The 20,564-nt window shown below is 38.1% G+C and overlaps 2 protein-coding genes across 3 annotated transcripts; both read right to left on the bottom strand.

Moving 5' to 3' along the window:
- Window positions 1-44: 44 nt before the first annotated feature.
- Window positions 45-4,460, bottom strand: LOC103956895 (protein NOI4-like). 2 transcript variants are annotated; one of them, XM_048588645.1, is made up of 3 exons: window positions 4,350-4,460; window positions 1,194-1,388; window positions 45-542 (listed from the first exon to the last, which is right to left on the bottom strand). In XM_048588645.1, the coding sequence occupies exons 1-3, from the start codon at window positions 4,365-4,367 to the stop codon at window positions 498-500; spliced, it is 258 nt and encodes an 85-aa protein (XP_048444602.1). In that variant the 5' UTR covers window positions 4,368-4,460; the 3' UTR covers window positions 45-497. The 2 variants fall into 2 exon arrangements, with proteins under 2 accessions (XP_048444602.1, XP_048444601.1); XM_048588644.1 differs by lacking the exon at window positions 4,350-4,460 and adding an exon at window positions 3,086-3,109.
- Window positions 4,461-4,701: 241 nt separating this feature from the next.
- On the bottom strand, window positions 4,702-19,476 carry LOC125479406 (putative disease resistance RPP13-like protein 1). Its single transcript, XM_048588648.1, has 4 exons — window positions 19,420-19,476; window positions 19,138-19,313; window positions 15,331-16,575; window positions 4,702-6,536 (listed from the first exon to the last, which is right to left on the bottom strand). Exons 3-4 carry the CDS (start codon window positions 16,442-16,444, stop codon window positions 4,702-4,704), a joined length of 2,949 nt encoding a protein of 982 aa, XP_048444605.1. The 5' UTR covers window positions 16,445-16,575; window positions 19,138-19,313; window positions 19,420-19,476.
- Window positions 19,477-20,564: the final 1,088 nt, after the last annotated feature.

Genomic DNA, 20,564 nt, shown 5'->3' with positions numbered 1-20,564 from the left:
AAGGAAAGCGGAATGACTCCTCCGGTATTGCTCAAACATTCAAATCTAGCAAGAAATCATTTCCCTTCGTCTTCTTTTTATTGAAATGTAGACTTTATTTACCGAAACTAGATACACATGGAAAAGAAGAAAGTTTTTCGGAATTTGAAATCGGAAACAAAATAATTTCACACACTAGAGTGGTTTGATAATACAATTCGGGAAGAAGGAAAGAATGTCATAAGCAAAGCTCTAAAGCTTGAAGCAAAGATAAAATGAAGAAACAGATCGGTGTATTCTAATACCGATCATCACATCGAACGGACAGTATAGATACAATAAGTAGTTGTCGTTCTTACTTCTCCCATCACCAAGTTTTTTTGTTTTGGTTTTATACGCCACACGGTAAATTCCATCCATCATTGCTATACAGCTCCCTATCTTCTTTGGAAATATATGGTGGAGCCAGTTACAGAACACCGTGCTCCTCCATTGGAGCACTTAGGAGAACAACATTGTCAAGACTCTGCCTGTGGTTGATGAATGCAGCAAAACCATTTTTTCTGTGCACCAGGAAATCAAACCAAATCAAATCATCCGCAAAGAGTGAGGAATTCAAGCATATTAGATTTTGGCAGCAGAAATAATCACCCTCCAGTTATTTGTTCTATTATTCTACTAATTGGAAATGCAGCAGATACAGAAAACGCATATAGAGAAAACGAAAAGCCGACACAATGATCAATTGACAAGAGCAAATATTTCCAGGGCCATTAGTTCTTTCTATTATTCACAATAAAACAAACAAATTTTCCAATTAGGCTACATCTGTCAAAAAGGAGACAGAACCCGAGTTAAGTTAACGCATGCCAATTCCACTCGAATGGAATAATGCAGATAAAACAGCCGAATCATCTTCTATTCTTTTATTTTCCAAGTATCTTGGCCCTAACATTAGATCTGTCTTTTGCCACATTTCGTTAATAGAGTTCTGTATAAGTCAGTTGCATTGATTTTCACATCAAATGGTACGCTGAGTTTGACAGATAAGGCAGTGTTACATATAGTTGAATATTGTACTACTGACGTCACTTGAAAAGCAATAACTTGCACCTAAGAGAACCGCAAATAATACATTGCCATTGGCTGACTCATGTATATATCAAATCATTAGAGAAAGAAACGAGACAACAGTTAATGAGAAAAAATCTTACAGACGAAGGACTGCCAGTGCCAGGATCCACTCCTCCTCCATGCCTGATATTAGGATCAACCTTTCCTGGTGACTCTGGTTTTCCACCTGTCTTCTTCTCATCCCTAGCCTTGTTAAAGATCACAGTAAACCCCTCAGCCGAAGCAGGATCATTGACGTCCCATTCACCAAATTTTGGGAGTGGCCTGCCTTTTTCCTGTTAGAATTCAGTAATATATTCTCATTGTTATTCAGCATAGCAAGGCAAAGGGCACCCAAGTAATAAGTTTACAAATCTAATGATTGCGAGGCAATTACATATTCTCTTAACTACAAAAACAAAAGTATAGATAAGCACTCTGTTATATCCCGAACCTATCTAGGTTGTCTTCAAGCTTACAGGTACTGGCCCGATATACCTAAAAACGTATCCCAATATCATACCACTAGTCTTTACATGCCAAACACCAATCTAACAATTCTAACCTAGTCTCAACCTTGGGCCTAGTGCTATATCGTTTCAACTTTCAAAAAAACTTCGGTAAGGATCTGAGTCGGAATATAAGTGCTTACAAACTTTCTATTGGTAGTAAGTTTTCGCGACACTGAGTTGAAGTCCTAACTCTTGTTCAGTGCTGCATCATTTGGATAATCCTAGACCTAAAGTAAAAAAAGGGAGGGATTTCCTCCCTCATTGTTGTGATAGGAATCACTCAAAGACAATGGGAACCACTCCAATTCATAATAGCATTTCACTGAGTTCAACACTGTAATGGAAAAACGCAAGGATATACAAACATAAAGCAACCAGCACACCATGGAGCTAATGTCCTATGAAAAGGATAGAAAATAGATATCAGACGGGAAGGAAGAACCTCAGCAAAGGCAACTGAAACACAACTATTTAGACAACATAAATCCATTTTCACGAAGCACTTCGCACAGATGTCAAAAGATACACCATTTGACTGAAATACGAAAAAGGATAAAGAACTCTAACCTTCCCCGACGACATAAGAACCCAATTGAAAAAAAATCTATTTAGCCATCAATGAAATCCTTGTTTTGGGCATGGTAATAACAACAAAACCTCTTCATCCAGCTAGTTTTTGCATTCAAAGTCGGGATGAAGATCACACACATACATACAGAACCATACAAACACATGACCATGAAAACTTAGGAATCACGCGATGCCATTAATATACTAAACATTAAAAGTAAATATAGAAACCAGTCATAAACACCATCAGGAAGCAATTTGTATAAAGATTATATTCCCCACACAAACAACGAAAGATAATAAAAAACCAACAATACTTTTTATTCTATTACAATTCGAGCATCCAACCCGAAACCAATTGGCAACGGGTGGAGACGCCCGAGATCATTCAAACTATTTACGTAACAATTCAATTCCCGACATGGCATTCACACTCTCGAAACAATACCTGCTCCAAGAAGCAATATACTCTCAAAAATTTCAACTTGCTAATTTTGTAATAAACACAAAGAAAACTTGTCATTTTCTCACTAACCCTTTTCTGTTCATTTTCATTTTCACCATATTCCTAATCAAACAAAACCATAAATCAAACTGGAAAACTATAATCTGCTCCTCTGAAGAATCCAAATTTTGCATCAAGTATCTGTATTTACTTTAATAATGATAAAAACATAAAAATTAAAACTAAAAACATGAATTTTGCTAAGAAATTAATATAAAACCAATGCATCTGAGAGAATTACAATCAAGTCAATACAAATTAACGAATAAATCTAAATGAATTAGAGCTCAATCCAATCAGAAACCCAGGAAATAAGCATCGCAAAGATTGAATTTAAACACGAACCAAATAAAGCCATACAAAAGATTAAGAATTTATATTCGGATTGAAGAAAGAGATTACGTACCGACATGAATTCGATCAATGAGGAAAGAACTTTATTATTTTCCATGAAAATGAAATGACTCAGAAAGCAGAGAGAGAGAGAGAGAGAGAGACGTTGGGCCAGAAATGGGCCTAAATTGCATTGTGAAATCTGGAAAAGAATATGAGGTTTTAACGGTTTTTGTTTCAGGATGAACGACGTTATTTTGCTAACGGGAACGGAAAGATGATTCGTATCGCCGTTAAGTCGGCGTCAACCCTGATGTGGTTTGTGCGTTTGGAATAAAATTGAGACTCCAATAAAAAAATGGAAAATTGCACAATCACTATCCTACATTAAATCCATGAATAAAATCGAACCAGCTTATTCAAGTTTTAGTACTGATGTATTACTACGCTTAATTTTCCTTAGAACTCAGTTAAAACGCATAATCGTCATCAATTTATCACTTGTTAATTAGATGAATAGTGCATTTTTTGAATAAATGACGAAAGTTTGGTATAAAGATTTGATTGACCAAAATTCTTTGGCACCTATTTTCCACTTTCAGGAAGACAAGTCATAGTAAAGGAAGTCATTTAGTGGTCATCATTCCACATTGGCAAACTAATTCCCACATCAAAAAATAGTCAAGTTAGCATGTCGAAGCTAACACAACTTTTCAAGAGTCCAATCATCATTTAGATGCTAGAGACAAAACAACTTGAGCAACGAGCCCCTTGCATTTCCATTTCTTTGTTGATTGCTTATTCTCGATGCATTAAATAAAAGAGAGTTTTAACAAAAAGCCTACGGTACTGTTCACTTTAACGAAAAACCACATTTTTACACTAAAAAGTCAAACCCGATACTATTCACTTTACCCTTTATTTTGTCCTTATTGTTAAAACTCAAAGTTTTCAAGTCATTTTCATTAGTTTTCCTTAAATAAAATGCATTACTAGCTCATAAGTGAAAATTTGTTAAAATAAATTAAAAGATTCGGTTTAAGTGGCCTGGTTAAAATCTTGCTAGGAGAAAACTGAAAGGGAAAAACTCCAAACTTAGGAGAAAGAGTAGCACATTTATAAAGTTATAATACAAATCAGTTTAAAAGGGACCAAGCAAACATAGCAATCGTTTACCCCAAAAAAAAAAAAAAAAGCAAATATAGGAATCCGGGAGAAGAAACATCGGCCGAGAAATATTGTGGACTACTTTACTTTACATGAATAAAGATGATTAATAAATAATAATAATAATAATATTAATATTAATATTAAAACATTCCTCGAGAAAATGATACCTGGACCATCAGCTTCATATCTCTTTAAAATCTATCTGTATGCGAGGGATGTGGGATATTTTGTGCGAGTAGCGTCCTTTTCCTGGTTGGCATCTCTCTTTTAACATCTGGGAAAGAAACTGGACGTGAACATTCGTGTATGCGAAGCTCTTGAAGAGACGACAGCTGATTTAATCCTTTTGGTAGCTTCACAAGATTTTCGCACTTGTTTAACTCCAGAAATTCAAGCTTGCACTCCAATATTTGCAATTGCAGCAACTCCTCTGCTTCTTCTCCCAATTCTTCAACTAGACGAGAGTTGTCTTTAATTTCCAAACAGCCAAGACAAGTCAACCGCTGCAATAATCTACCCTCATTCTTCCATAAAAGACGTCAGCTTCTCACATCCATGGATCTTCAAATCTCTAACCTTGCTCAATCCCTTCCTGAACAATTCCCCAGTTTGCAGAGACGTCACCTCCGAAATGTTTGAAATCCACAAGGACTCTAATAACTCAAACTCAACCTTAGCATCTGTATGTTTCAACACTTTACAACCGATAATTTTTTTTTGACGAAGTTGTTTGTAGTTGGCAATCGAAACCACCAATTCCTCACATCCAACAATTTCAAGTTTGGCTAACAAATCAAGGTTCTCTGGCAGCTTACCTTCCAACTTAGAACATCCTTTGATTGAAAGCCTTTTCAGGCAAGGGAAAACACCACTTCCGTGATCCAGTTGGAAAGGAAGCCACACCTTCCAATGCTGCATATCCACAAACACGAGAATCTCTAACAGCGGAAAAGCCAAGATACACTCGCCATAAAACTCAGCACCAACACTTTCCACTGCATTCATTCCTCTAATATAAAGTTCTTTGAGATGAGGCAATTGTCCGAGAGGTGGCAGCGATAAACAATTGTTACATTCCTCTAAGCGCACAAGCACCATATTAGAGAACAAAGGACCTCCAACCCATGATGAAAATTCCTTTCCGGCATAACTCTTGATGGTGAGCTCCTTGAGCTTTGTATGAGGCTCTAACATGTCAAGAACAGCGGATTCCGTTTCTCCCGTGTCGCTTAAATGAGACCATTTTAGGACCAACGAATCAAGCCTCTCTTTCCATTTCAAGTTGGCCCTCCTGACATCCTCTACATCAGTCACATTCTCCAATCTTGAGAGGCACAATGCCCCTCGGAGATGCAATAAGGGCTCTATCTCTCTTATCCCTGACTGATCACTACCTTCGCTCGCCACAAAAAGAGGCAGTGATTGTAGATTCGTCAATCGACCTAGTTGCGAAGGCATTCCTTCCAACAAATATGCACCTGAGTTGTTGAGATGGCGCAACTTAATTAGATTGCTCAAGTCCGCAGGCAATGACTTCAATTCATCACAACCTTCCAATATCAATGTTTGCAAGTAGTAAAGAGTGCTTTTTGATTTGGGCAAACTGGTTATCAATGTGTAGGAAAAGTCAAGATACTGTAACAACCTCAAATCACTGATTGACTCTGGCAGCTCAGTTATTTTGTAGCCATTGAAAGAGAGCACTTGTAAGTATTGCAACTCCGGTAATAGCTCAAAAGTAACCTTACGAGACAAATATTTGTTCCATCCCCTGGAATCTGAAAATGAAAGTGGCAGGAAAGTCCGCAAGCGTTCAACTTTTGGAAAGTCCTCAAATCTCATAACTCCATCAAATCGACCAGCAATGAAAGACAAATGGCGAGCCCTTCGAAAGCAAGTGCTTTGCAAGTTATTACCTTGCTTATCTTCAAACCTAAAACATATTTCTCCTGCTGCCCATTGTGCTAAATCATTAACGAGGTCATGCATTACATATCGTGAATTGTTTTCGCTTGATTCTTGAAACAGCGACCTTGGTAATAGCTCTCGAAAGTAGTCGCGGCCCAAATCCTCCATTTGTTTATTGTCGTTAGGTTTTTGTTGAATCAAACCCTCTGCCATCCACAAAAGGACGAGCTGCTTCTCCCCAAATTCGTAGTCATTTGGAAGTATTGAGCAATAGGCAAAACACCTTTCCAAATGTGATGGAAGATAGTGATAGCTCAACTTTAGTACGGGGAGAAGGCTACTGTTATCTGCGAGATTCCATAGTTTGTTGTCCAATATTTCTCCCCACTCATCTGTTTCTTTGCAACATAAAAGACCACCGACTGTCCTCGCAGCTAGTGGTAAGCCTGATGCGAGAATTATACGCACACAAATTAAACCCTCTTTTTGACAATTGTAGTAATGATATAAGTAGGGATCGTTCTGGACCGGGGATTAGGAGGGATTGTTAATCACTTGGATTTGACTCAAAAACGTAAAAACACAATATAAAACACTATACTAGACTCAAAGAATTCAAAAATACTTTAAAACATAAACTAAATTGATTTCTAATTAAATTGAACAATAAAGTAAAGGGGGGATTGTGTTTGGACGAGATTAAATTAAATGGACAAATTGTAATTAAAGGCAAAATGTAAATATGAATGTGATGAAAATATGGATGATGGAATAGCCAAGGGGTTCTTCTCCACACATGTTACACTTGCATACAAGATTGATTCTCAGTTGGTCTTTCGATAAATTATGAAACTCAACGCCCCGGGTTAATTAGGTCCGCTTAAATTAACCGTCAAGTTTTTCTTAAGTTAATGAATTGGATGGGTTAGCGCAACGCAATTCACAACATTCTCCAAAAGTCCTTTACGTGAACAGCACAATAAAGATACAATCAAAGATCATTAAGCATTATGAAAACTATAAGTGTTGACGAGGCATTCGTTACTATGATGAGCATGAAACTCGTGCCAAGAATTCATTTAACACGATTGTTTATAAGCAACCTCCACTACTTGTGAATATAAGTTCATAACGATTAGGTGAAAATCACTTATATTCTAGCGTCATATTCATGCATGAAAATTAAGCGCGCATTCTTAATAAACATACATAAATAAGTTATCAATCAAACGGTTAAACAAATTGAATCAACAACTTATGAAATGCAATTAGAAGTAATCAAATCAAAATGCAAGCATAAACATATATTTCGAATCACCCCCTAGCTAAGGGGGGGTTTAGTTCCTCATAACTTTGAAATCAAAGAAACACCTAAACATTCCAACAACTCAAACTTGAATTGTATGAACGTTTAGGCACTCTTCTCTTCCATTCCTCATACGTACAAAACAAAGAGAATTAAATTTAAACTTTGAAATCAAAGAAACACCTAAACATTCCAACAACTCACACTTGAATTGTATGAACGTTTAGGCCCTCTTATCTTCCTCGTTGTTGTAGCACAAGGTCTAAGGTGAGGTTTGGGGGATTATGGAAATGGATGAGGAGTGGTGTTTGGATTAATAGGGAAATGGAAAAATGGTGTTTGGATTACAAGGGAAATGGAAAAATGGTGTGTTGTGTATGAAATGAGATGTCTATGAATGAATGAATGCAAGGGTATTTATAGGAGTAGTGGAGGGAACATATGGCTATGTCAGTAGTGGAGGGAACATATGGCTATGTCATTTGTAGGTGAAGTAGGTGGATGTTGTAGGTGAAGTAGGTGGATGATATGTTAAGTGATAAGTGATAAGTGATATGATATGTGGTTATGATATGATAAGTGGTTAAGTGGTGATGATAAGTGATAAGTGATTAAGTGATATGATATGTGGTGATGATAAGTGATAAGTGCATGTGGGTTAACTAATGAAGGAAATGCATGTGCAATGACAATGTGTTAGAATGGATGTGTGTTATGCATGGCATGATTGGGATTAGGAAAGGTTTAAATGTCCTAAAACTAAAGAGAACAAGGTTCCAACACTTTGGCTCCAATTAGGTCTTCAATTTCGTCCAACACTTTGGCTTCAAGCATAAGCTATCCGTCCTTAGCCCAAAAGTGCTCCAAAAGTCTCCAAAATGCATCTTTTTGCTCCTTTAGCCCTTTGGACCTACAAACACACGAAAATAGCTTAAAGTACTAAAATAACTAAAGAAACATAACGTAAATGTACGAGAACAAGCCATTTAAGTCGCATAAATATGCTCCTATCAAATACCCCCACACTTAGCTTTTGCTAGTCCTCGAGCAAAACAGAAAAACAAAACAAAAAGAACAAAACACAACCTACACCTTCCAACAATCGTATCAGGGACTTCCAATGCACATGACAAGTTAAAAATCATTATTCTCACAGATTTGAGCCATCTTTACACTTAAGTACATTCTTAATCATAGTCACCACATACTAGTTCACAATTAAGCAATTAAAACACATTTCAAATGTAGTAACATGCCTTTAGAGAATTCCCTCAATTTCTTACTAGATGTACTCTCGTTTTTCACACAGATTTTCTGACTACACACCCTACACTAGGTATATGTGAGAAGATTGATGTAAACATGTAGACGAACACTCACATATGTTATAATAAGGAAAGCATTTTCTGGAGTTAATAAGCATGTTTAGATATGATCTCATGAATGGAATGCTACTATTTAGACGCGAGAACCAGTGACACCATAAGCTCATACCAAGTTCAAACTCCACAATTGAAATACATAACACTCAATATAGAAGTCAAAGGGTAGTAACGGGGCTAGGGTATTGGCTAACAATGAAAGGTGAAGGATAAACAAACATTCTTAAAGCAATAGTGAGCAAAGTATTGAATTAGGCACTTAGAATTCCCTTAAGAACGCAGAAGTCAACTTTGAACACCCAAGGGAAAATCACACAAAACTTAGGGCCATATTCAACTTTTTGGACCCTTTCTTCAACCATCAACGCTCGTGAGTTCATTCTTACTTATTTTCACTCCTTTTTTTTTTTTTTTTTTTTTTTTTTTTTTTTTTTTTCTTTTCTTCTTTTTCTTTTGAATCTCAAAACATACATATAAACGTAAGAACAAACTTTTACTCCCCCACACTCATTTTCTTGCATAATGTAACTCAAAAAGAATTCATTTAAGTCATGCTCACTAAACTTTAAGAACAAGGGTATAGGAAAGTCCTACTCTAAGCTAGGTAAGGGGTGATGTGGGTAAACAAGGAATAAAGGCAAAACGAGGCTCAACGGGGTTAAAACTTACAACATATACGAAGTATGGGAAGAAAGGCTATTTGGCTATGGTGGTGGTCACTACACAACTTCTTCTTGAATATGTGTTATGCAAATCAATAACATGCTTTGAATGAAATGGGCATGAGTTCTAGCATTTGGAACTATATGATGAAACGCCTTCTAAGTAGTAACCAAGCAAAGAATAATGAGATCATGCAACGACTTTAGAAAACAAGAAATCACAGATTATACTCTCCAAAGAACGTTATAGGCTCAAGTCTCTCAGGGTTGTAGCGTTTGTTTGAGTTCCTTCCTTCAAGCATGTTACAAAAACGAATTTTTTTCTTTTATGATTGCATGTGAAGTCATACATTATAACCATAACCAAGCATATACCAAGAGTAAATCAAACTTTTCTCTATGTTTATAACTCTTTCTAACCGTCATGCAATTATAAACCAAATCCTTATCATTGTGTTGGAAGGTACCCTAAGACACAAACACACAAAAACGACTCTTAAAACAACTCTTTTTGGGTTTTTCAAAACAATTTTTCAAATTTTTATGGGATTTTCGAATTATAAAACAAAACACACTAAAACACTCTAAAACAACTTAAAAACACCTTAAAACAGCAAGGAACAACATTTGAAGTTATGGGTGATAAAATCCCACGAATTTAAATTAATAACATTAGTTACCCCCCCCCCCCCCCCCCCCCCACACTTAAATCAAACATTGTCCTCAATGTTTTAAGCATAGATTCACACAAAACATAAGTAAACACACAAAAAGCAATTTAATCATACTAAACATGGCAGAATGTAATTAACAAAGAGAAGAGTTTAGGGACGCAAATCTGGTTATGGAGTGTAAATTCCATCTTCTCCTTGGTAATTGCATTGAGGCTTTGATCATAGTGACTCCACAGGCTTACTCTTGAACTGGTTTCCGCCCATCATTGATTTTCCTTTGTGCTACTCTTGATCTGGGCAGCAGGATGGTTCTTTTGGTTTCCCCCGAAGGTCTGAGCTTCCTCCTGTTATCTGTTTCTTTGTTCAATCTTTGCAGGAGTGGTCCCTTCTCTGGAAGTGTAACAACCGTTGAAGATGACTACTCGAGAGCAACGCTAGGTAAGCAATCAGGAATAGATTCCAGGCAGTTGGCTCCAGATCGGAAGACTGACTCCAAGTGCCGGCTGATTGCTTCTTTTACTTTGCCATGCAAGTAAGAACAAGGACAAAGAAAAAGACAGGGAAAGAGCATGATATGAGATACTTTTGCTTTTGACCTTGATGATATGAGATACCTTTGCTTTGAAGAAGCGGTGAATGAATCAGCACATGCTTCAATCCGCCGTTTCCTCCTGGGTCATATGTACTCCAGGCATCTGGTATCATCTTTGGGGAAGAAGAAAGAATTGAGTATTTTGAAAGGCTTTGCTGGGAGTGCGCCCTCAGAGGTGAGGGAGAGTTGGGCATTTTCTTCAGGTTTGCCCTGCCATAAAAGACGAAGGTCGACATATATAGAGATAATATCAAGTGGTGGTACTTTTTACCCTTGTCAACAAACGTTTTGATCCCGCAAATCCGGCTTTTTGAAATAGTGGCGCCTCTTCGATCTTTGAATACGCCTCTTCGATTTCTGAGCAGGCGCCCCTTCGATTTCTGAACGATGCCCCTTCGCTTTCTGAACGACACGTGGTAGTGCAGATGCGGCTCCTTTTGACAAAGCTGCACGCGTCTTCTGAAAAGCAGAGAAAGCGTCGCCGAACTTTGCGCTTGTCGGCTAAAGATGTGTAGATGCGATGATGGCCTCCACGTGTTTTCAGCTTTGTCAGAAATCTTTTGACAAAGTTGAACGCGTTTTCTGAAAAGCCGAGGGAGCGTCGCCTAAATTACGCCGGAAAACCCGGCTCTTTGAATCGGTGGACGCGTCGTCTTGGCTTTTTATAGAGCTATCAATCACCCCAACACACACACTCTGAAGATTTCCCATTCCTGAAACTCGACTCCGGCCCTTTGTGAAATTTTAACTTCATCCACCCCTTCTCTTTGAACACTTTTGAAAAAAATGGCAAACTCATCGAACCTTAGCTTAGATTTGAGTCTCAGCAGCGATCCGGTTGCGCCCCGTCAAGGTAATGTATGGCGCCCTTCTTTTTTATCTTCTAACGGTCCTCTTTCAGGTGAAGACTCTGTGATGCAGGACGCCACAACAGCTACAATAGTAGCTAAAAACCTCCTCACTCCAAAAGATAGTAGGCTGCTGTCAGGACGGTCCAATGAGTTGGCCGTTCAAGAGTCCCTCGCACTTAGTGTTCAGTGTGCGAGTTCTGTGTCCAACATGGGCCAACGCCTGCTTGCTCGGTCCCGCCAAGTGGAATCGTTGATGGCAGAGGTGGAAAGACTTAAGCAAGAGATCCAGCAACTTAAGTACGAGAATAGAAGTTTGCTTGTGCTTGCAAATAACTATTCGTCGGGGATGAAGAGGAAGCTTGATGAGCTGCAAGAATCTGAGGGTCGAATTCACAGTGACCGTCAAAGGCTTGCGTCTTATCTCCAGAGGCACCTTTTTCCTGGGTCATCCAGCGCTTGGCCAAGTATTGAGGCCTGGAATGCTCTAGCTCCGATGCCTCCTGCTCCGATGGCTTCCGCTCCGATGCCTCCCGCTTCTATGCCTCCCGCTTCTATGCCTTCCGCTTCTGCGCCTCGTAGTGGGGCTTCTCGCAAACAACCTTTGTGAAGCTCCACCTTTCTCCATGTTTAGTATCTTTCTTTCTCTTTTTTTTTTTTTTTTTTTTTAATTTTTTTTTTTTTTTATTAACATAAATAAAATCAAACGGCATGGAATTGGTCCTTGAATGGAAGGTGATACTTGAAGTGAACCGGCAATGGTTTGAATTCTAGTGTAGGTGCCTGATTCATAAAAAACAGCAAGTTAGTATAAAATGTAAAGGAATTTGAAAAAAACTTACTTGTTTTGTCCGACAAGAACTCAATGACAAACACCACTCCTTTGAAAGTTTCAGGGATATTGGACTTGGCCAGATTGCAAGTGATGGTTATGACTTGTCCAATGTCATCAAATTTAACTTCTTTGGATTTTGTGGTTTCAAGAACGTCCTCTTTGATGAATTCATGACATTCCCTACTTGTCACCTTTGAAAGGGCTTCCAAGATGTCTTTTTCACCTTCTTCTTCCTTGGAAGTCATGAATCTGCAAGGAATAGGGATACTTGTTGGAACGGGGTTAAAAATAATGAAATTTGGAACAACCATACCTGTATTAGATGGCATAGGAGCAATAGGTGCCTCCGGTAAAGGTGTTTCCACCCTTTCCGTGGGTTGGGTGTATTCCTCTTCCTTGTGATTTGATTTTGATGGTTGAGGGTCTGTTCCAACCTCCTTGTCACTTCTCAACATGATAGCATTGGTGTTTTCAAATTCTCCTTTCTGATTTGCAATGGTTGAACTAGGGAGTTCGCCTTGGTCTCGAAACTGTCCTACGAACTCCGCGATCTGCCCAATTTGCTTATCCAAGTGGTCCAACCTTTGTGGTGGCTGCATAGGCGTTGAATAGAACTCCTCATATGGCTGCCAATATCCTTCTTGTTGAGCCTCATTGTCTTGATTTTGTGAGCCCTGCACCAAACAAATTAATTCATTAAGCTTTTGATTATAATCTATTGACGAACTTGAGTTTGGTTGGGCATATTGAATATGAGGTTGTGGTGGCTGCCAATATCCTCCTTGTTGAGCATTTTGAGGTTCCCACCACATAGAGTTTGAATGATCACTCCAATCCGAATTGTAAGTATTGGAAAACACGTTATTCCTTGATTGAAGATTAGATATATCAACTCTTTGCATTTGGGACCTTTCCATGAGCTGTGACAAAAGAGAAGCGTTATCAAGTGCCATGTTGTTCTTAACAAACAAAACACAAATAAAAACTAAATCTAAAAGACAATACAGAAACAAACAATCCAAGGGATTAGCAAATTTTCTAATCCCCGGCAACGGCGCCAAAATTTGATGCGAGAATTATACGCACACAAATTAAACCCTCTTTTTGACAATTGTAGTAATGATATAAGTAGGGATCGTTCTGGACCGGGGATTAGGAGGGATTGTTAATCACTTGGATTTGACTCAAAAACGTAAAAACACAATATAAAACACTATACTAGACTCAAAGAATTCAAAAATACTTTAAAACATAAACTAAATTGATTTCTAATTAAATTGAACAATAAAGTAAAGGGGGGATTGTGTTTGGACGAGATTAAATTAAATGGACAAATTGTAATTAAAGGCAAAATGTAAATATGAATGTGATGAAAATATGGATGATGGAATAGCCAAGGGGTTCTTCTCCACACATGTTACACTTGCATACAAGATTGATTCTCAGTTGGTCTTTCGATAAATTATGAAACTCAACGCCCCGGGTTAATTAGGTCCGCTTAAATTAACCGTCAAGTTTTTCTTAAGTTAATGAATTGGATGGGTTAGCGCAACGCAATTCACAACATTCTCCAAAAGTCCTTTACGTGAACAGCATAATAAAGATACAATCAAAGATCATTAAGCATTATGAAAACTATAAGTGTTGACGAGGCATTCGTTACTATGATGAGCATGAAACTCGTGCCAAGAATTCATTTAACACGATTGTTTATAAGCAACCTCCACTACTTGTGAATATAAGTTCATAACGATTAGGTGAAAATCACTTATATTCTAGCGTCATATTCATGCATGAAAATTAAGCGCGCATTCTTAATAAACATACATAAATAAGTTATCAATCAAACGGTTAAACAAATTGAATCAACAACTTATGAAATGAAATTAGAAGTAATCAAATCAAAATGCAAGCATAAACATATATTTCGAATCACCCCCTAGCTAAGGGGGGGTTTAGTTCCTCATAACTTTGAAATCAAAGAAACACCTAAACATTCCAACAACTCAAACTTGAATTGTATGAACGTTTAGGCACTCTTCTCTTCCATTCCTCATACGTACAAAACAAAGAGAATTAAATTTAAACTTTGAAATCAAAGAAACACCTAAACATTCCAACAACTCACACTTGAATTGTATGAACGTTTAGGCCCTCTTATCTTCCTCGTTGTTGTAGCACAAGGTCTAAGGTGAGGTTTGGGGGATTATGGAAATGGATGAGGAGTGGTGTTTGGATTAATAGGGAAATGGAAAAATGGTGTTTGGATTACAAGGGAAATGGAAAAATGGTGTGTTGTGTATGAAATGAGATGTCTATGAATGAATGAATGCAAGGGTATTTATAGGAGTAGTGGAGGGAACATATGGCTATGTCAGTAGTGGAGGGAACATATGGCTATGTCATTTGTAGGTGAAGTAGGTGGATGTTGTAGGTGAAGTAGGTGGATGATATGTTAAGTGATAAGTGATAAGTGATATGATATGTGGTTATGATATGATAAGTGGTTAAGTGGTGATGATAAGTGATAAGTGATTAAGTGATATGATATGTGGTGATGATAAGTGATAAGTGCATGTGGGTTAACTAATGAAGGAAATGCATGTGCAATGACAATGTGTTAGAATGGATGTGTGTTATGCATGGCATGATTGGGATTAGGAAAGGTTTAAATGTCCTAAAACTAAAGAGAACAAGGTTCCAACACTTTGGCTCCAATTAGGTCTTCAATTTCGTCCAACACTTTGGCTTCAAGCATAAGCTATCCGTCCTTAGCCCAAAAGTGCTCCAAAAGTCTCCAAAATGCATCTTTTTGCTCCTTTAGCCCTTTGGACCTACAAACACACGAAAATAGCTTAAAGTACTAAAATAACTAAAGAAACATAACGTAAATGTACGAGAACAAGCCATTTAAGTCGCATAAATATGCTCCTATCAAAGCCACAACATTTTTCAACAATTTTTGTCCGAATTAACTCATAATTTACTAGTTTTCCACTATTAACTTCCCGGAATACATGTCGCTCAAATATTTCCAAACAATCATCATCTGCCATACATTCCAAATTATGAACTCCAGTGGCTCCCATAATCTTTGCAACATTCACATCATGGGTTGTCACAATTATCTTGCTTCCTCCTGCTCCAACGCCGAAAGGGGATCGAAGTCTTGTCCAGAGATCGTGTAGAACATAGTCGCCTTTGTTCCAGATATCATCTAACACGATTAAAAACATTTTTCCTGTTAATTGCTCACTCAAATCATGCTGAATTTTACTAAACTCCTCCATTTGAACGGGTCGGGATGTGAGGGATTCAAGAATTGCCTTTGTCACTCGCACCACATTGAAGTCATCGGACACTGATATCCAGACCTTGAGCTCAAACTCCTTCATGGCATCATCTTCGTTGTTGAATACAAGTTGAGCAAGTGTCGTCTTCCCAACTCCGGCCATGCCAACTATAGCAACTATACCAAAATTGACAGCACCTGCATGCTCGTATTTTCTTGACAACAGTTCAATAATCCTCCCCTTGTCACCATCTCTTCCAACAAGAAGCTTTTCATCTAACACGCCAGAACTTGGTAGACTTCGCGATTCCTTAGCAGACGTCCCAATATCTTTCAAGCCAAACTTATCCTTCCGTTCAGATATGTCTTGCAACCGCTCCGTAATCTTCTTCATTTCGGAGTTCATATCCCAATTGAATTTAATTTTGAAAAGTGAGTTCCGCACCTTGTTGCTTGTGCAGGCTTGATCACGTCCCTCTATCATGCGCTTCAACATTTGGGTGGCAAATTTGTCCAACATGTCTTCGACATCATAAGCCAGGTCTCTGAGATCATCGAGCCACAGTTTTATAGCATCCTCGGTGAGTTGTTTTTCCTCGGCGTCGCTGAGCACCCCTCCTATTGCAGATAACACGGCCCTCCACTTGTCCAGCTTCTTTGTGACGCCCCGGAAGTTTTCAAGGTAGTTGAGAATCTCGTGGGAGGTCAACCTGTTGAGCAGCACCTTTAGAAACGCCGCAAGAAAAACCTCTCCCAGTGCCATGTTAAGAGTGAAGGGCACTCCAAGAAATCAAAGAAATAGCGAAACGTTCTTGAGCAATATTGAGGTGCAGAACTCAACCAAGGGAAGAGTAACAGCCAAAGACTAGTTCCTTGGAAATTTGGAAGCTTGATCTGTTGAGGCTCAGAAATAGTCACAACCGCACAAATTAAAATGATGAGAAGTAATTATTGATGCATGTGCAATCACGTACAAATTTATAGTAAAAGTGAAGTAATCAATTAATGGACTCCTAGCAAAGCATATCTAGAGGTGACAATTTGGGAATAGCTAGGGATGGCAATGGGGTGGATTCAAATCAAGTGGCAGTCCTGTTACGTTTTATGGAAATGTTCTTTTTCCTAATATATACAAAATAGGTTAGGATCAAGGAACAAATATTTTTACACTTGCTTTTGAAAAAGTCATAACTCTTCCAATTCCAATAGAACTTTTCCAATTCCAATTCTCTCTCGCATTCCCCAATCCCCACCCCACTTCACCGAAGACCACCAGCACAATATCAGTCTCCTCTCCAATCTCCACAGGCCACGATCAGATTCATCACACGGTCCACATGTGACATCCCACATCGCCCAGGAGAGTGATCCTTATATGTATATTCCCATCCCTACCTAGCACGAGGCCTTTTGGGAGCTCACTGGCTTTGGGTTCCGTAGGAACTCCGAAGTTAAGCGAGAAGGGGGCTAGAGCAATCCCATGATGGGTGACCCACTGGGAAGTTGCTCGTGAGTTCCCAAAAACAAAACCATGGGGGAATGGTAAGCCCAAAGCGGACAATATCGTGCTACGGTAGTGGAGTCGGGCCCAAGAAGTGGTCCCACCCGGGCCGGGATGTGACAATTTGGTATCAGAGCCTAACCCTGGCCGCGTGTGTGCCGACGAGGACGTCGGGCCCCTAAGGGGGGTGGATTGTAACATCCCACATCGCCCAGGGAAGTGATCCTTAAATGTATATTCCCATCTCTACTTAGCACGAGGCCTTTTGGGAGCTCACTGGCTTCGGGTTCCGTAGGAACTCCGAAGTTAAGCGAGAAGAGGGCTAGAGCAATCCTATGATGGGTGACCCATTGGGAAGTTGCTCGTGAGTTCCCAAAAACAAAACCGTGAGGGAATGGTAAGCCCAAAGCGGACAATATCGTGCTACGGTGGTGGAGCGGGCCCAGGAAATGGTCCCGCCCGGGTCGGGATGTGACACCACACCACTGACATAACCTACCGTTCTGCTCCTTCAACACCACTTAATCCCCTCGTTTCTAAATTTAAGTGAGATTTTTATTTTAGTCTAAATTAATCATAAAGAATGTTAAATTCATAATAATTATAGGTATTGTTAACTATTATGAATTTTTTTATTTATGATTTTTTGATATTGTTTGGATCATGTGTTGGTTAGTTCATTTTTTTTAGCTTCATCAATTAATATGTTTTTTTTGTTTTGATTAATTGAAATGTGTAGAAATTAGAAGTATGGAACGATATTACGCATACCTCGTCGTTGACAAATAAGTCTTTGTACTTTGTAGCTTGTAATGTTGTTTGTACAAAAATTATGAATGAAAAGTTGTGGTCTAGCATTTAATTTTCAATATTATTTTTCGCTTAATATTTTTTAGAGCCTTTATATTAGGACCACCGGTATTAAAATCCTTGATCCGTCACTGGGTAAGACTTCATATTTTTCATTGTTTTAGTGCTTTCAACGATATCGGCATGCCTATAGCTGGGTTATAAATGATATTCCTTGTAAAAAGTATAGTTGATGATGAGGATCACACACCTAATAATTGGCCAGATGAAGAAGACTTTGGAGTAATAGATCATTTTCATATCTGCTTAGACCCTCCCCTTCGCTCTTGAGTATCGAGGGACAAGCAGGGAATTAACTTATAGAATAAAGATGCGTGTGTGAATCATTTTTTTGGTACGCTGGTTGGTGTTCCAGTGTGAGACTTTTGTCATCCATAGCATATATGCAGATAGTGTTGTTGTAAATATGTATGAACAAAGTTAGGGTAAATAAGTTCGAACAAGTTTATTAAACTGCATGCTCCATGTTTCTTATGCAAAGACATTATATTTTGTGGTTACACCTTCTATTAAAATGTTCTATTTTGTTCCATTATTCACAGTACATGTTACTTGTTTTGACCTGATGTTGTTCTCCAAATAACAAAAAAAGAATTCCACTCTTCCTTAAGATCTGATTTGAATCGCCCAACAATTTTTTCGACCCACTGCATCACACGGGCATGAATTCTTCTAGTAAAATCTAAAGGTACAAATAGAGTGTACAAATGTTTGTCAAAAATATTTGTCCTTTGATCCTAATCCAGAAAAATAATCTAGCAACTTGATATTGTATGTATAAATCCCAATAAAAAAACACCATATAAGCAAATGACGCTTCACTACAATGATGAAAACCAATCATGTCTATGCACTCTCATGTTGGTTTGATCCCCACCGATCCCCTTTCCTAATAACTAACAGTTTAACCGACTAATGTTATCGTTTGTCAAAAGAAAACACGTACACCATATAATATTACTCAATGATAAAGCACAATAAAACCCACCATAAAAACTCAAGATTGAAAAAATCATACTAGTAAACATCATTTTTCTTAAATTTTAACATGTTGAACAAATAAAATGGGGCAGTTTTGGGATTACCTTGCAATCCTACGTTTCAAGACTCGAAATTTGCACGGATATTGGACAAGATCTGTAGCAAGAAGCAGTTTCATGGAAGTCTGTCAGGTCATGAGGGCGCTTGTTTGCACGGATAATCAACAAATCCAAACTGAATGATGGAGTAATTAAGGCTGAAAACTGAACAAATTATCTAGCTGGTTATCGATGAAATAATTAATTAACAATACAATCTTGTAGAAAAATGAAATAATTATTTAATAAATAATGGATTCCGCATATATAGTTGCAAGAGGAACTTACTGCGTTCAAGTTTTCAGATGATGATGAAGATGAAGGGACTTGTTTTCCATAGATTTTTTCCATAGATTATGAAAGTCAACAGATCCAGACCACTTTAGAGCCCTTCAAATTGCAATGAGCACAAGAAGTCTTCCTCTTTCTGCACAAAAAGACAGATTCCTCTTTTTACTTTCTCCTTATTTTTTCGTGGGGTCATGCTGTTTAATCTTTTTAATTGCTTTCTTATCTCCTATGTCCCACACGGTTATACGTTTTCTTTTCCTTTATACGAACGATTTTGGGAGATGAGGAACCAGACACGCAACCCAGAGTGGAAGAGTGATTGCTCGTAAACAATTGAGTTGCATTTCCTTGCAACACCGATTATTTTATTTTGAGAGGGTATTTGGTTCAAATTTTTCGACCATTGTAGATAATGTTGAGACTCTCAAAACAGCCTGAGCCACACAATACAAAGAAGAAGAAAATGATACTGCAAAAAGTTACCATGGATTATTGTTTACCATCTTGTAGTTATACTACTTAATTAGTCACAGAGCTATATTAGATCAATTGAGGATGAAGGGCAAGTTTTATTAGCATATAATTAATGGACATCTAGCTGTTAAAGAAAGGAAACAAGTCAAACAACATTGAGCAAGTAATTTTAGATTTATGTCCTGCCGTGTGAATTTGCTTTTTACTAATAAGTTTCCCAGCAAATTGACTTTTTCACTACCCAAAAGCTAAAAATGCGCGAACCCGAAAATGCTAGGAAAGTACAACTAAGTTAACACGATGTATGTGGAGAGAAACTTAAACACAAATTGTATTGTTAACTCATGGTGTCTTGATGACACCCCTACATATGTCTAGTCATTCCTCAAATATGGTCATTGCCTGCTAAGAGCTCTACTGAATGGTTTACAAAAGATACCATATTCGCCGTTGATATATTTGAAGGAGTTATACAATTTAGGATTTAGTAAGGGGGTGTGATATCTACACATATCTTTTTACTTCTCACACACTTTTTTAATTTTCAACCGTCAGATCACATGAAATGACAGAAGTTTACAAGAGGTGTGTGAAAAGTAAAAATAGATGTGTGGATAGCACACCCCTTTAATAAAACAGGTAGTTTAAATGCAATTTGAGTTTTTGTT

The sequence above is a fragment of a genome, unplaced genomic scaffold, assembly GCF_019419815.1.
Source record: "Pyrus x bretschneideri cultivar Hongxiangsu unplaced genomic scaffold, Pyrus_bretschneideri_v1 Contig284, whole genome shotgun sequence".
In the NCBI taxonomy this organism is placed as follows: domain Eukaryota; kingdom Viridiplantae; phylum Streptophyta; class Magnoliopsida; order Rosales; family Rosaceae; genus Pyrus; species Pyrus x bretschneideri.
This window is presented reverse-complemented; position numbering and strand designations above follow the sequence as displayed.